This window comes from Lycorma delicatula, chromosome 3, assembly GCF_047948215.1.
Source record: "Lycorma delicatula isolate Av1 chromosome 3, ASM4794821v1, whole genome shotgun sequence".
Taxonomy (NCBI): Eukaryota; Metazoa; Arthropoda; class Insecta; order Hemiptera; family Fulgoridae; genus Lycorma; species Lycorma delicatula.
The window spans coordinates 89,578,782-89,596,798 of NC_134457.1; the positions used below are offsets into that span (position 1 = coordinate 89,578,782).

General features: G+C 29.6%; 1 protein-coding gene across 3 annotated transcripts in view; it reads left to right on the forward strand.

Moving 5' to 3' along the window:
• Window positions 1-18,017, forward strand: part of LOC142321787 (C-Maf-inducing protein-like) — a 284,140-nt gene that overhangs the window by 195,669 nt on the left and 70,454 nt on the right. For all 3 annotated transcript variants that reach the window (XM_075360174.1, XM_075360175.1, XM_075360176.1), the window contains exon 3: window positions 11,675-11,800. In XM_075360174.1, coding sequence (XP_075216289.1) covers window positions 11,675-11,800 — 126 coding nt within the window. The remainder of the gene's footprint in view (window positions 1-11,674; window positions 11,801-18,017) is intronic.

Genomic DNA, 18,017 nt, shown 5'->3' on the forward strand with positions numbered 1-18,017 from the left:
TTCGACAGTTGAAAGAAACTGTATAAAAAATTACAAATGTTTGTAATCTTTTTTCTTTAATTAGAATTGTTAAACAACTTTTTTTTTGACAATATTGTAAATAGTTATAAGCAATGTGTCAGAAGAATTGTAAACCTGATAAACCTAAATCTAAATTTATTATTATGTTTTGACAGTGTTATAAATAACGGTAATACATAAATATTCACTATATTACATAATACATAACATAGACACGTATATAAGGATATACTCATGTGTGTTTATATATAGATTAAATGAACACAATTGAAAGTTTGATAAAACATTAACAAAATGAACATTACGGACTTCACAAAATTTAACCTTTCCCTCTCCCTCTTTTACCCTCTCCCCTTTTCCTTTTCTGCTTTTCCCCATTTTCATTTTTTTCATATTCTCTTTCCCCATTTCCCCCTTTCCTTTCCCGTTCCATTTCCTTCCTCCGTTATATTCCCCTCATTGCTCTTCCCCCTTACTCTTTCCCTTTCCCCCATTTTCCCTTTTTTCTTTTTCCATTTTCCCATTCCTCCCTTTTACTTTTTAGATTTCTCCCTTTTTCCTCGCGCGTAAATCGGTCCAGTAGTTTTTTATTCTATAGCGGACACACATATCGGAAACATTGAAATGGAATCGTAAAATATTTAGTACAGCGTGTGTTGCTTTTATGTCCAATAGATAGCACTGTTTTTTAAAAAAAAACATATTTTTACATGTCATAGGTGTGGCATCTTAGGAACATAAATAATAGGTATGTAAAAACACGCGCCTATTCGAATGCAACGTTGTGTCAAAGTTTCAAAGCAATCGGTGAAGAATTTTCGGAGATTTAAGATTTTTAGCAAACGATCATTTACATTTTTATATATTTATATATATAGTAGTAATAAAATATGGAAACACGTTAATAACTTTTTACGGTTAAAAATATAAAAATAAAATTTAGCAAATACTTCCACGTCGAAACGATTTATTTTTTCGGTATGAAACTATCACTCCCCAAGAACCCCACGGGGCCTTTATGGGAACAATTTAATTTTTAAATGAAAGAAGCGTAGGGTTCTGACACATAATATTTAAAGAGGATTAAAAAACAAAACTTTTTACCTAAACAAAAAACAAGATACTACAATTCTAACCAAAATGGCGACCATGTAATATTTTTCACAGTTGGTTTCTAAGGTGGACTATGTTTTACCTCAAATAAGGATCTCATATCAAAAAATATATCAATTGAAGTAGGAGAATTAGTTAAATTTCATTTATTTTTTAGTGTTTCACTACTGAACAGTTATTTATAAGGCACAGCAGACTACTTATGAAATTAGCTATGAAACATATTAAATCGCTACCGTTTGGGTTGAGTTGTAGTCTAAATTTTTTCTTTTTTTTTCAGTGCCCTTTAAATCAACTTAAAACTGTTGAGTTTCCCCCGATGGGGACCTTCTGGGTGCTTGGGGTATGATGATCTCGTATAAAGAAATAATATTTCGAGATTTTAGCATTTAAATTTAATTTTCTTGCGTTAACGAATAAATCTTATTTAAAGGCTGCCTCACACTTTATTAATATTATTACAATTATATGTGCATTATGTTTTTATATTTTTGTTAAATAGTCATGATAAATACGTGCTTGTAAATGGATTGCACAATTAGATAAACCCGATAAATATAACAAACTTAAATATCTATCATTGCTTGATATTATTACGAGCAATAATTCAAAACGATTTTATGTATATGAAGGATTTTTTAGGTTTAAAATTACCTAAATACGAGTTAAATGAAAAACCTTGTTTTACAATTAAGTTTTTTCCTTTATCTAATTTGTTTGTATTATAATGAAAAATTTATTAAAGCGAAATTACGTAATCCCAATTTTTTCTTACGGATAAGATACATTGATCTGATAGTAAATTTTTCAAAATGAAGACACAAAATAAGACAACTATTTACTGTTATTACCAATCCGTAAAATACTACTAGACCAGACTTTTTTTGATATTTATGAATATCTGTGTTGTTTATAAGTTTTGAAATACAAATAAAAAGCTATATAATAAAAACTATTGAAATAAATGAGAAATTATATGATTATTTATAATTTAAACGTAGATGACTATTTTGATTGTTAAATAATCATCATCAGTAGACACTACAGTTGTTGGGAGCAATCCCAGCAAAGGGCTAATTTTAACTGTAAAACTCCAGAAAACAATTACAATTAAGATAATAGTAATTTAGGATATGTCGACAAAACTTAAATGAAGAATTGGAACCGTAAAAAGCAGCGTTTTGTTGATTACAAATATAAAAGACAAGAGAAGTGGCATTTATTCCAGTATTAACTGGAAACTACTCGCAAAATTCGTTTATCAGGAGTGATAGTTTTAATAAACAGGATTTTGATAGTTTGGAAACTTACTTTATAAATAGTAAACCAAAACCTTCATTGAGTAATTATAAAATTGTAGGAGATCAGTCAATATCCAACAGCCTTTTTGAATTTTAAATTTGTAAAAAAAAACGTTTTTCTGAAATTTTTTTTTAATAAGAACATTAAACTGTTCTTGTTCATACTCTTTAAATTTTTGATCCTGCGGAGATATTTGATTTATGTTAAGATTCATGCCATTTTTGCCTTTCTTTAAATAAGTTTTTTTTATCTTACTTATAAAATAAAAGTGCAAATCGTGGAGACTAGTTTAGGGAAGAAATTTAAATAGTTTAGATTTTTCAAATTAAATTTACGCTTTCTGTTAAGTTTGTCTAGCATGACAAGTGTATTTGTAATTTTTTATTATTCTTTTTTGTAAAACCCCTGAAAAAATAATTTCCAGATTTCTTTCAATATTCGATAAAATTTTATTTTTGACTAATTCTTCAATATAATAAGGATAGTATTTATTAGTTTAGTTTTCTTTTTCTAATTGCTCTTTTATTATTAAAATTCTGTTATATAGTTTGATGTCAAACTCTTTATTAAAAACAAAAAAGGTTCTAATAAAACTTGGAATTTTTTTTTAAATGTCGTTTGGATCGACGGTTTGAAACGATTTTGTGCCTTGATTTTCTTCGATTTTATCTCTTTTACTTATTAAATAAGTAATATCAGTTTCGTACATAGTCTCTATACCTTTTTGAAATGATGATGAGAGATGAATTGCTTGTTTAGAACCAACCTATAGCGGTTGATTTTATTGTTCACTTAAATGTAAAAACTAACATCTGATCTACTACTGAACGTAATGTTTGAAACGATCATCCTTGTTTATAGAGAATTACATTTTCTGCAAAGGTTCAAGAAATAGTAAAACTTTTAGAAATTTTTCTCATTTTTTTTTTTTAAACTGAATCCTTACTAATAAGCAGATTTTTATTTTTATTTTTTTTACAATTGCTGAACCCAGTATTATCTATAAAAAGCTGAAAATGTTAATTTCTAATAGTTGTACAACTTCGCTGTAAGTTTATGCATTGTATCAATTAATATAATGCTGGCTGTTTTGAAATAGACATTTCAGCATATTTTATTATTAGTCATAAATATTAGTTTCACTTTTATTACTGTTATTGGTAATTTCATGCTGTCATATTAAGTAATGTATATGTAATATACATTACATATTTTTTTCCGTCACTTCGTAATCATATTATTGTTTATCATTATTGCTAATATTTTATCAGACACATCATATTTACTAAGGTCATTACTAATACAGAAAAGATAACGGGTTATGTTTCTTTATTAAAATGGAACGGGTTTTTTTAATCGAGTTTAACTAGTATAGTCATAATAAGAAATAACGTTTTTTTAAGAGTTCTGTAGTATGCATGACTTATACAGAATGCTCCACGAAGAAACGGAGAAACTTTCAGGATATGTTTTTTGGCAAAGCAGGGCGACATTAAATTCGCCTTGTATCGTGCCTGGGCTATGATGAATATGCTGAATCACACGATGTTCATCGTTAACACGATGATTTACTAGGCGTTCAACAGAAAACGAACACGTTGGAAATTATACTTTTATTCTTAAACGATGATACACTGAAGAATGTTTAAAAAGAATGCTTAAAAAAGAATATTTATTAGGTACAGAAAGAATATTACGATTTTGTGTCTATTTTCGTCTGTTTTCTTTAATAAAAAACTGATTTTTAAAAACCTTTTACTTTTTATTGACTGTATTTACATTAATTTTTTCATGATTAAATTCTTTACAAATGTGGTTACTAAATCTTCCACATTTATTAGTCATTTAACAAAGCTATATTGTACTACAAACCTAACAAAAAATTGATTTACGACACCGAATTTTGTGTTTTAGGTCAGATATCTCAAAGACTACTGAGTTACAGTTCTGGGTCTTCAGTTCCTATTTCCCAGCTCAAATTACATAAGATATCACCAACTTCACTCCTTCATTTGGGTCCAGAGAGTTACAGTAGAGCTTCTTTTTATTAGAAGAACTGAAATCCGGGCGAAATTTTTCGATAGCCGTAAGTCGAAAATAAAGCGTTTCCAGTTCTATTTTTATATGAACTATTTTCATTATTTTCAACAGTAGAACGTGTTCTGAAAGGATCTCCGTTTCTTCGTGACCGTTTACGTAACTGTTACACGACTAAAAATGTCATCTGAATCCAATTTTTTAACCAGATTTATAGAAAAGACTGCTTTCTTCCTGATTTAATGAGGGCTAAATGGAAAACAAAATTTATCGAATATTTTTCTATATACAAACAGGAAATTTTTTATTAAGTTTCTAAACTAAATATTTTCATCGAATAACAGTTTTTCATAACAAATATTAGGTCTAGACCTAGTTTAGAATATCAAAATGTTTATTATTTTGACTATAAAGTTAATATCAGAAAACCGAAAGATATATACGAGTAGTTTCTGTAGGAATTTAAAGAAAAAGTAAAATGTATGTTTTTTTAAATACTAATATTAAATTAATTGATGTTTCCTATATAGGTTCTTAAATTGACGTGCAAAAGAGGTTACAATTCACAGGTGCCGTTAGAGTAACAATACGGTGAAAGTATTGACTAAATATAACGGAACACATACACGCCACTTTATCTTTCTATATCCATTAATATTAAAAAAATCAATTTTCAGTGAATAAAATTGAAAAGAAAAACGTTTAGAACATTGTTCTTCATTGTACTTAATAAAAAACGTTCAATGTTTTGTAATATAAAATCAGTAAAATTTGAATAATTAAAATCCAATAGAATAATTTATATTAACAAATATAAAACCTAAAATATTTTGTGTTTATATTTCTTTTTAAATATTGAAAATTGATAGGTCTATTTTATTGGTTATTAAACCGGTAAAAATTTATTTTTTTTTAATAATGTTTAATTATATTATTTAAAAATGCATCGGCAGAGCAATATTGTTTCTATAAAAACAAATCTTTTTATTATATTTCAAATAAAATGGTGTGGACATTTTTTAAATGTTCGATAATTTATAAAAAAAATAACAACGGAAGCATAAAAAGTCCTTTCTCGTTGAATTTTTTTTTACAGTATTATGTAGTATAGTGAACAGCTATCATCTACATACAGTTTTATAGTTTTTTTTTGTAAACTTATTTTTTAATAATTTTCAACTCACATCCTCAATTTTTCTCGATTCTGAATATATATTTTTTTCTCGTGGTTCTTTCTCTTAATGATGTTTGTAAGTATCTTACTTCCCCTTATTCTGTTTCTTCTCTACTTCCTTCTGTTTTCTCCTTTACACTTTCTTCATAGGATATATACCAGGTCTGTTCAAAAAAGCCGAACTATTTTAATTACACGCCAACGGAGATATTTAGTCACGTGCAGTTGGCAGCATTGTGTTCCGCATAACCTCCTCTGTCCTTGGATTGTTGATATCTCGTTTGGTTTTTGTGTTATTGTTATTTGAGATCAACGTGTTTAAAGTGTTAGTAGCGATTTTTGTAATGTGCGATTTTTTGATGATTGAACTTTTGTTTCGATGTCGTAGTCGTAAACCAAGCTTTCGCCTCCCGTTACGATCCTTCGCGTGAATGTTTCATCGTCATTGGCTTGTTCAAGAGGTTGCCGACAAACGTGTCCACTCGATGTTCTTTCTGCTGTTTGGTCATCAAACGAGGAACAAACTTTGCTGCAGCTCGATGCATGTTAAATTTTTCAGTCAAAATGTCATGGCATGATCCGATCGAGATCCTAACCCTTTCTGAAAGTTCTCTGACAGTCATCGGCGATTTGCACGCACCAGCAGATCATTGATTTTGCTGAAAGTGTGTGTCATCAGTTGAAGTCAAAGGCCTTCTTGGTCGAGGGTCATCTTCAATTGATTGGGCCGCTTTTAAATAATGAAAATCATTCGCAGCATTGCGTACGACCCAGAGCATCATCTTCGTAAGTTTGTTTCAAAACTTCAAAAGTTTCTATGAAAGTTTTCCCCAAACTTTTACGTTGTATTGTAGCATTCGAAAAACGGAACTACCTTCTCAAGTCTTCTTGGAAGCCTATATTGTTGGGCGTAATCCTACTCTATTTTACTTTACATCTAGAGCGATTGTCAGTGGTTACTATTTCCTGTCTATGGCCATCAGATATGAGATTGCAAACTGTGGATGTAATCTCTAGTCCCCTAGCCTAAATCTGTTCACCTCTGAGATTTGTTACCCGAACCTTCTATGGAGTTACTCGGATTATTAGTGACTGATAATCCAACGGCACGGGTTGTTCTACAAGTAGTGCAAGTTATGGTTAAGGACTGCAGCTGGAGTGAGAACTAAAAGAATTCTTGTTTTATGAGATACAGAAGTTGAGCGCCCTTACATTTTCCGTAGCAAAAGTTCCACCCGGTAGAATCCCAAGGCCCTCAAGAGAAAGATTATTTCTATTCTCAGATGGCTATTTTTATTCATATTTTCCCATGAAATAAATTATTACATTATATATTTGAGTGTATAAATACGAAACTGTTGATCAATACTGTTTCAATTCTGGGAAAAAATATTCATAAATTCTCGAGATAGGATTTATGCTCAAAATCTGAAAGGAATCTTTTCCAGAAAATTTGTTCTTCCAAAAGGAATTTTCTTGGGTTTAGAAGTACTCTCGCGTTTTCCATCAAGTTTCACGATCCGTTTACATCATTTAAATTAGATCGAGTTGGTCTTCTTTTTATGTTAATCATTTTTTTTCCTTTTCATTTTTACCTTTTTCTTGATTATATTCTGTGGGATTTGGCTAGATATCCGTTGGATTCGATGTTAAAGTTCTACTAAGATTGAAATTAGTATGGTTTGATTAAATTTGGATCTGTCATTCGACTTATTTGGGAATTACTTTCTATTTGGTCAGTGTATAAATATCGTGTATTAGCATCGTGAAGCTAAAATGCTTATTGGACAATCTGACCTAATAAATACTTATCCGTAAATAAGATTTATTTATTTACTTTTTAAATATCTCTCTCTCTCTCTCTCTCTCTCTCTCTCTCTCTCTCTCTGTGTGTGTGTGTGTGTGTGTGTGTGTGTGCGCGCGCGCGCGCGCTTTTCAATTCAATATTACACAAATGATTATGTCTTCTAAAAGAACATTAAGTTATGATTTACTTTTGTTAGTTATTGGTTTCAGTTTATATTGATATCAATCTGAAACATTAAAAGACAATTAGAAAGTGTCAAATTCAAAATCATCTACTTACTGCATTCTTATCTAGAAATTTTAACAATGAAGTGTATAGCGTCATAAAATTAACACTAACGTGACAACCATTTTTATCCTGACATATGTTGTCATTATTTCTACATTTGTTAATTTTATTTTGTTATTAGAATATTTACAAGTATGTATGTTTTTTGTAGGATAAGGAATGTTGAAAGCTAACCAAATAAAAAAAATTACAGAAATATTTAAAACTTTTTTAAATTGAAATATTTATTTCTCAAATTGCTTGTAATTAAAGCTACGCTAGTAAATTGAATCTAATTTAACAAAACAGAAGAAATTACATTTGCTGCCTTGTATTTAGTGCTATTATTAAAATATTACGTCAGCAGTTCAGATCTTTGCATACGATACATTTTATCTGTTCTCTACTAATATTTTCCTGTTGGTTAAAAAGTTGTTTTACTGTTCAGCTATAGATTACTAGAAAGTGTGAATTTTTTCCAGTGTTATCCGTAAATGACGGTAAATATATAAAAATATTCAGAGGTGATTGTGGACGGTAAGGGTCAACAGTGAGACTGTTGACCCTTTGTAATCGTCTCTTCCAAAGAAATCCCTCTTTGTCATGTCACAATCGTAAAGCATAGATTAAGATCAGATGAACTAAACCAGTATAACCTTCGTGGAATATTATTCCAATTTAATGTTAATCCGAAAAAAAAAATAGTATTTTTCATCAATGGAATTTTTTCTCCTTATACCAAAATTTATTTGTAATATAACATCTATATGGTATTTTAATCTCTAAAATCCAGTTCTTTAAAATGTTTGACATTGAATATCTAAAATTTCATTAATAAATTTACTTTTCATATTTGATAATATAATTTTTTTGCCATATTTGTTTTATATTAAAAAAAGGTTTTTAAGCAAATTTTCAATAAAATAATAATTAAAATGTTCTCTCCACGTACAAATTTATTTATATGCAATTTAAGATATTTATTGTGGAAAATATTGCGTAATTAGTGATTTTTAAATTAAAATGAGCTTGTGTCATTAATATATATATTTTTCCTCCATTCTTTAGAATTACACGGTGTTTTATTGCTATTTAGTACTAGGTGTGTCTTTGGTTATTACACGTGTATGTTATTTAAATGAGTAGTCATTTGTAATACAGATATAATAGAAGAGCAAATTTAAAAAAAAAATCCTGATGTGCATGCTGGTATATACATATAATCTAAATAAGTATTAAGTTAAATGATCACTTCAATAAATAGGTCTGTCATCTAAATTAACAGTAACTTCGAATGATAAACCTAGTCCTACACAAAATTATTCTAGGATTATACAGAGTGTACAAAAAATAATATCGGAAGATTTAAAGGTATTTAATATTTAAAGAAATATATCATTAAGTAAAGACTTAATGAAATGATTTACATTAATGAATTACAAATAAATTGAAAGAGTAACTCTTACAGTTTTTCCCTATAAGTGTTGAGTGTGTGCTGCATCCTTCGTCACACGGGACACATCCAACCGATGGCAGACTTCGTCCAATTCTTTAACCAACTGTCTGGAGTAATGGAAGCGACAGCTGCTTCAATCCTGTGTTTTAAATAGAATAGTTCAGTAGGTAACGGAGGCATATACACAAGATCCTTTGTAAAACTCCAAGGGAAAAATCACATGGTGCCAGATCGGGTGACCTTGGAGGCCACCGAAAAAATTTCCGTCATTTGATCCGTGCCAATTTATCCAGAGGTTGGGGATAACGTCATTCCAACGATACCGTACAGAGTTCTACCAGTGAGGAGACGCACCATCTTGTTGTCGAATAGAATTCTCTGATCCATCTTGAAGTTGAGGAAAGAGCCCGTACGTAGCATATATAAAAAACAGAAACTGGGGGCCACCAATGCCATGCAGTATATTCGGGACCCAACTGCCGCTGAGGGAAAGCCCGGTCGGACTTCAATGGACGACCCGCAACTCCCCGACTTCACCGGAGACCAGCTTCTGGACCCAACAACTCTTCTCGGAGCGAACGCAAAAAACGGCCCTTTTCAGGGCCACCACAAGGTTATAGTTTACGAACCGTCGAAGCCGTTCGACAACAACAGCTCTTCTCAGGGCTGCTAAGGTTAGCAATTAAAACGACCTGCCGAAGCCAATCGACGACAAAGACGGCCCTTTGCAGGTTCACCATAAGATTAGTAAGTGCCACGTGCCGTCGAAGCCATTCGGCGACAAGATGAATAGATAGAATAGCTATCTAGGTGGCTAGGGGCTCGTCTGGGTGCTTACTTCGCAAAGATAAGTGTTTTAATTTCGAGCCCCGGTTGGCTGAAATATTCGCTATTAAGATGAGAATGGATGTGTAGAGAAATCTGTGAAGGAGCTGCGGTTTGGGAGGGTGTAGGCATTGACCTTGTTCCCGAAAACGGACCAGAGCACAGAGAAATAGGGTATGTTTTCATTGGAGGCCTATTACATTAGTGAATTTGTTAATTGATTTTTAAAAAAATCGAGGACTTTGAGTAAAAATTGAATTGTAGGACAAAAGTTGTTGATGTTGCGATCAACACTTGTTTTGTTGGTATGAAGATAGTATTTTTTGTGTTTAAAGACTCAGTAAAGTAATGATCTGAGTGCATAGCCTAATTGAAGGGAAGAGTATAAGAGACCTGCCGATAGACAGAACACCAGTTGAAAGAAAACGGTTTTTATTTTGCTTGAAACGTCACCGACGCTATTTATGTTTTTAAAATGGTATAATCCAGTAAAGCTTTCTAAATGGTAAAGTTTTAATTGAAATCGAATTAATTTTTCTGTTGATGCGGTATAACAAATCGATGAATTTGTCTATTATGTCAACACCTTCTCTTCAGATAAATTAGTAATTTTCAACTTTTGATTTCAATGTTTATGAAAAATTGGACATTTTTTAAAATTAGATTGCACCATTCAACAGATAATGTTCCAATAAATTTCGTACGATAAAGATATTTTTTCTGAATGAAGGGTACGAGGTCGATATAATAGACATATTACGTAAAGCATGTCTGTTATTTCGACCCCCTGAATATTAGTGATTCGGGCCCTTCTGTTTTCCCATAATGTCATTACTGCTAAAAACGATACTTCTGAATTTCGAAACTGAGACTTATTAAGAGACTCTTTAATAAATTCAGTTTTATTTTACGATGCACCAGGCGATTGAGATATTAGACATGATCCCGCAGGTAACTGTTATCATCATCATCTTGATTCGACTGATATTATTATCTTTATGATATCTATTTTTTCGACTCCCGACAAAGCCATTTACGTTCATAGATTACCATTTACTGTAAGATAACGCTCAAATTACTCAGACAATACATAATTAGCCTATTATAATTTCCTTAAATTTTTTGATATAAATTTTCATAATTTAATGACTTCCCATAAACTGCTTAACGATTTTTTACGTTTATTTCTCAACTCTTAGCGTTTCAGTATTGGGAGTCGAGGTTACAAACTTGATGTCGAAGCGAACATGTCTATTATCTCGATCCCCCCGGTTACACACCGGAGTAAAATTCAATTATTATTCTGAATATGGTATCAAAACCATTGTTCCCAATTATTTTTCAAATCAAAAAATATTTTATTTTCTGTTGGTGAATACATCAAATGAAGAGAATTGTTATTTACGAGAAAAGAAGAGGGGGTGTCGAGATGATAGACAAGAACCAAATCGATGATATAAATTCTGAAAATAACAATATCATCTCTTGTTCTAAAATAATTAAAAAAGTTTTAAACTGTAAAAAAATTCAGTTTATTGATATACATTTCGATTCTACTAATACATATAGATAAATTAATTAAAATTTATATTATTTTTCTAATGTTATAAAATGTTACTTTTATTGACCAGTATATACATAATTAATATATATAGATTTTTTTTTTTTTCAGCCCACCGCATTATTTGGTTCAATTCCTTATACGAGTCTACAAGAAATTCTTGTGGTTGGAAGATGGGACGTTGGTCACAAATTATGTATAAGACTTGTAGTCTCAGATGGATCCATTTTGTTGCAGGTACGTCAAAAAAAATTTTTTTAATGTCAGTTATTTTTATTATAATTTTTGGTAAATTTCTCAATTATATTAATTTAATAATTTTTATTTTAAGTTTTTTATTATAATTTTTTTTTTTTTTTGACGAGGGGGTTGTGATAAACCGCTTTGGGCTGCGCAGAAATAAAAATGCTTCACTAAGGATTTTTTTCTCTTTTTCCAGTACAATTTCATACCTTTTCTGTATTCTCTCTTTGCCCTGTCCATTTTCTATTTTTACTCTTGTTACTTCTTATTTTTGTTGTTTCATTCTGAGATTCTCTCGGTTTTTCTGTTTATATTCTGAAAAATTTTCTATAGTGTTTTTTTTTTTTTAATATTTGGTTTAAATAAATCATTCACTATTTCTTTAAACCAGTTTGTTGTTATTTTCCTATTTTCAAAAAAATAAATAAATAAGGATGGGTTTTTGCAATTTTACCTTTGTTCATTCTATAGATATGGCATAACATTTTAATCTTCTCTTTTGAATTTTGGTATTTTATTTTTTTGAATTCTTTCATTAAGTAATTTTTTTGATCTAAGATGAAATTCAAAGTTATTATTTTCTTGGGTTTTAGGATTTCATTAATGTTTTTTCTTCTTATATCTGTAGTTCTTTGATTAAGTTTTTCTTAATATTTTTTATTTTATAATTATTATTTTAATTGTGAATCATAATAAAATTTTAGTAGAAGTGTACGTAAGTTTCTCGAACACTTTATTTCCGCCGTAAAATCGTAATGACGATTTTGTAGTGGTTTGAATCTATAATAAAAAATTTCAATATTGTAAAAGTTTACTCTTATGAAAGTTAGATCAGCTACTTTAGTTTGCTTGGAATTTATTGGTGTACGTAAGCGCTATTGTATTGTAATATCATACTTTTGTAAATTTCATGACGCACGGAGTTATTTTCATTTCAAATTATACGTAAACACGTTTTTATTACACGTGTTTCTCATATTATTATTGTTTATATTATACATTATGTTGATTAAAGAAACATAAAATACAAGGCATTGCAGTAGCCTTCTTCGGAAACTTCCTGAATTACTTTTCAAGATTCTCCGGTAGGTAAATTTTTATGATCACTTTCACTTGTTTGCTTTTTTTTACTTTATTGATAGCTACGTATACCTGCAAATAAGGAAAATCAAAAGGTAAAAAATTCTCAATCTCAAAATCTTTACCAGTAATAAATTATTCTTTGTTTCATAAAGATGTGCTTCAAAATTTGGAATTCTGATTTATGTTTTTTAAAAAGAAATAGAAAAACAGTATATTGATGAAATTAAATACCCCGAACTCCTGCAGAAGTGATGAAACGTACCCTGTGTTTTCTAAATGCACTCGTATTTTGCAGCATTCTTCTTTGAAAACATTTAACAGATTTTTCAGGGTCTCTTGATAGAGAGTTGAAATCTTTGGAATATTTTAACTTACTTTATTCAGACCTGTGGCTTTCCAAATGTTAAAAATTTCCATGTAGAATGTTTTTAATCACAAATTTGTTAATAAATGGAAAACTACATTTTGCTTTTTCCACAGCTGCTTTTTAAGATTAGGTACCGCGATAGATTTTTGTATGGAAAAAACATAACAAATGGAAAAAAATTAATAGTTAATCTTTTTGGGAGTGGAAAAGGTACTCTTTCGATTTCCAAAACGTATTCCAGTACTTTTCAGTTAGAAAGAGGTCTGAAAATTTTAGAACCTCGTAAATAAAACTACCAAAAAAAAATAAAAAACCATAACGGTAAAAAATCTCTTTCAAACCATATTTGAGAGAAATATTTGTTCTCATATTTTTTGTAGGGTGATGTAAAAATGTATTAGAAGGGATTACGAGGCCTGGCCTATCTCAATAATCCCTCAAATCATATTTTTGTACTATTACAGTAAATAAATCAAAATCAACAACAAACAGTTCTATAAATAGTTTCAATTTACATCAAACTACAAAAATTAAGTGTTACCGTAACACAAAAACCGTTATGTCCTTCAAATTCTTAGCATGAATACAATGGGCTCTAGCTAAAAACTAGAGAATGTTTCAATGAAGTACGGATGGGTATTTTGCTAAATGGATGGCAAAATGAGACAAATAACACCACAGGTGTTTAAGATCCTCCAGATGATTTCGGTACTACATAATTCTCAGAAGTTTAATACATGTCTATCTAGAAGTATAGTAGCACAGTAATTATAAATTATTTTGCGCTGATTAGCTAAAAACAGCTACCAGAGATTAGCTAAATATTAGCTGCAATAAATTATTTATTTCTAGATAGCCAAAAGCGTTATTCGAGATCAGGTCAAACCTTCTTCACGAAAACTCTCGTCTGTCCTTTAGAACTGTGTGGCTTGTAGTATATAACTGAAATTATATGTATTTATAATATATCTATGGATTAGATATCTAACTTTATTTAATCCAGCTGAACCATAAACTGATGATATATGTAATAGAGTTTTGAGTTGAAGAAAGGAACAAATTTTATTATCTATACCCAAATTACAAAATTACTTTTGATTGTCCGATCTAATTCATTTATATTCACTCATTTCTATAAAGTTCTTCTTCTTTAACTCTTTATATATTAAAAAATATAATATAAGTTTATAGTAATCTTGCTTTTCAAAACGTGTTATAACCGGAAATTAAAATTATACTTGACGGGCGGAAGTTAATACTTGTAGTTATAGAGGAAAAAATTAGCGTTTTGTATTTCGTTAAGTTCTCGCATACTTCTCTACTCTCGTAAAACATAAAATGAATAATTGGCATTCTGCCTTGATCTTGTCGGAAACTTAGTTACATAACCGGCACTTATTGTTGTTATAGATCTACTGCTGTAAAACCAGTATAACTGAAGTATGTATTCTACATCGAGATTTCTATCAAGATCTTTTTTGATGCTCACTGATGTGTGACGACTGTTCGGTTAATATTACTCGTACAACTAAACAATGATAAATCGCAATTTAAGTTTGTGTTTAAATAAAAGAAAATGTATCCGATATGTTTTTCGTTTTGTTAGAGTAGATAACTCCAACAAAAAGAAATCTACTTAATTGTAAGTAGATAACAATTGCAAATACGATTCAAATATTATTGTTATTATTATTATTTTCTCGTAATGTCTAATGTATTTATAGTAGTTTAATATATTATTACTAATTAAAATTTTACGTAAAATAATAATTGAGAAGAATATACTGGTTAATCTAAAGTAATTAAAAAAATAATAACTCTATCAAAAATCATTTGCGTCATTTCCACTTTCTCGGTTAATGCCCTGCGATAATTTAGATTAAACAACAGGATATAGGGTTTGCGGTTTTCACATATAAGGAAATTGGATTTTGTAGTTTACATCTTAAATTTTATGTATAAATACGTAACAATGAAAATTAATTTGTTCTGTCTTTTCAGATACTATTTCTAAAGAAGTTTATCCATTTAAGAAATTAAATTAAAAAATGCTAAAGTTGATTTAATATTATTAACTATGATTCAAATAAGGTTATGTAATTCTTCAAAAATATGGTGGAATACATCGTTCGTTTCGTTTTTTTTTTAGGCTTACGCGTATTTTAAATAAAAATAAAAGAAAAGAAAATAATAATTAAGACGATTTAAAAAGAAACACCTACAATAAATCAATTAAAAAACCTTCTTTAATTCTTTTTAAAATGCTTACTTTATCAAGTCGGCGCCAAAATGAAGGTTATTTAGCTGTTTTATCTTTTTTACGCTAATTTTAAGATGATCAATTTAACATAATTATTTTTAGACTTTGGAATGGTTTTTGTTTTAAGTCGGTTTAATATTAATTTTTTCAAAGAAAAATATTAATTAATTAGTTTTCCATTAAGTTCCGGTCTCTGTGGTAGAGTGGTAACATATAAGCCTTTCATCCGGAAGTTCCGGGTTCGTATAAAAAAGGCATGGTATTTTTCATACGCTACTTATTTCCATTTTCATAATCCTTCGTAGAAGCCTTTTTACAAGAGCTTTTTATGTGGAAAAAGAATGAATTCATGTAACAAAAAAATCAAAAATTTAAAATATCATTCATAAAATTCAGAAAGGAAAAAATTATTTTCTTCGTGATGTCAAACTTGTTTAAAATTTTGCAAATTCAAATTCTCTTAATCCATATTTATTTTTTTTTTATTTTTAACATATGTTTTTATTTTTACTTCTTTGTTCGAAGTAAAGGAAGTATTGTCATCGTGAAAAATTTAGGTTTTCAGATTTCAACGGAAACATCCATTTTGGCCGTCCCTGAATCCATTTTGACTAGTTTCGGCGTGACGTCTGTACGTACGTATGTATCTCGCATAACTCAAAAATGCTTGGCTGTAGGATGTAGAAATTTTGGATTTAGGACTGTTGTAACATCTAGTTGTGCACCTTCCCTTTTAATTGCAATCGACTGAACCAAAATTATCAAAAAATATAAAAATCCAAAACAAATTTGGATTTTTGACTTTTTCTTAACCGCAGTATAAGCCCTCATTGAGAGTTTTTCAACTTAAGTGGTACTTATTTTCATTCATTCCAGAATTATAGCCAAATGAAATTATAATTAATGAAATATTTGGACTTGGAAGGGAAAGGTACATCTGTTCGAATCAGACTTCATTTCTTTTTTTTTAAACCTTTTTTTCTAATTTAAATATATTGATTTGTTAATAATTATTAACCTCCGATTATAAAAAATTTCAATAAATAATAATTTAATAAAAAATAAAATATGAAAAATATCAGAAGTTATAAAGAAATAAAATATCATGTAATATTCATTTTAAAAAAAAGTGTATATGTAATTTAATAGGCGTACAAGGAAGTCACGTGATGTCCACATCAGATTTTTTTTTTAGTGTTGTTTATTAACTACATCTTTATATTAAAAGTATTCACATTTATTAAATTATTTTCAAATTAGTTCACATTTCTTTTTGTTTTTTAAATGTATTAAAAAAACATTTTTGTATTTATATTTCTTTCCCATAAAAAAGGATGGTACGTGGGTTTGTTTGTATGTCGTACGTGCTCACATTTTTATTTTAGCTGCTATTGGCTCAGAGCGGACCCATGATGGTGCGCTGGGCGGCTGTGCGCAGCGCAGTAATGATTCATTCATTCGAATGATTTATACTTCTTGATATGAACAATTTATCTAAAATTATATTTGTGTTTTGGGGATAAAAAATGAAAACACAAAGGGGTTAGAGATGTGTTAAAAAATCACAACTCAAGAAACAGCTAAAAATGTAGAGGATTTTGAAGCTTTTCGTTGTAAAAGATTTTCTTGTTGTTGTTAGTACGCTAAACGGTTTTTAGTTACAATTGGCAAAAACATAAACAAAATCATCTGTAATGAAATATAAACCATGTAACATTTCGGGTAACCACGTAACTTCTTTTACTAAATTTAATGTCATTGAATTTGTCGATTGTCATTTTCTATATCGATCATTGTCGCGTCAATATCGACTTCTTTAAGACATTTATCCCAATTTGAAAATCGAATCTATGCTAATTATGTATATGACTTACACTGATGGAACTCTTAATTCATGATATAAAAATCTACAGAGTGCTACTTTACTCGCGTGAGAATGAGTTTTCGCGAACTGCCGCCAGATTATACAATGATATAAAATTTAATAAAACAAACAATAAATTTCTGAACAAGTCGATATTGGCGTAGATATTGAAAAATATAGATTAGCTACTGATATAGACAATTTTACATTAAATTTAGTAAATGAAGTTCTGGTTTTTTTATTTAAACATTTTTTATGATTTATATAGTACTGAAATTTGTGAGTTTTGAACTGCGGTAAAAATTTCAAGGGTCATAAGAAAGTTACAGTTAAAATTTGTTTTAGTAATTTTTGCGGTTATCGGGAACAAACGAAAAATATGTTTCTTTATAAGTGGTGACGTGATGAATTGTTAGTTAAACGGCGCCTTTAGACAGCTAGTTGGTCCATTGTTTGTGTAATGAATGTACGTATAATTTTTTAAACTCTTGAATACCTGAATAGGTTCTTAATTGGAACCTTATTAAACAATGTTTTCCGGAAAACAATGCTGAGAAGTATGCTGGGTTAAAATATATCTATTCCGTTTTGGCTTCAAACTGTCTACCTCTTGCGTGGACGGCCAACCGTTTTTTCT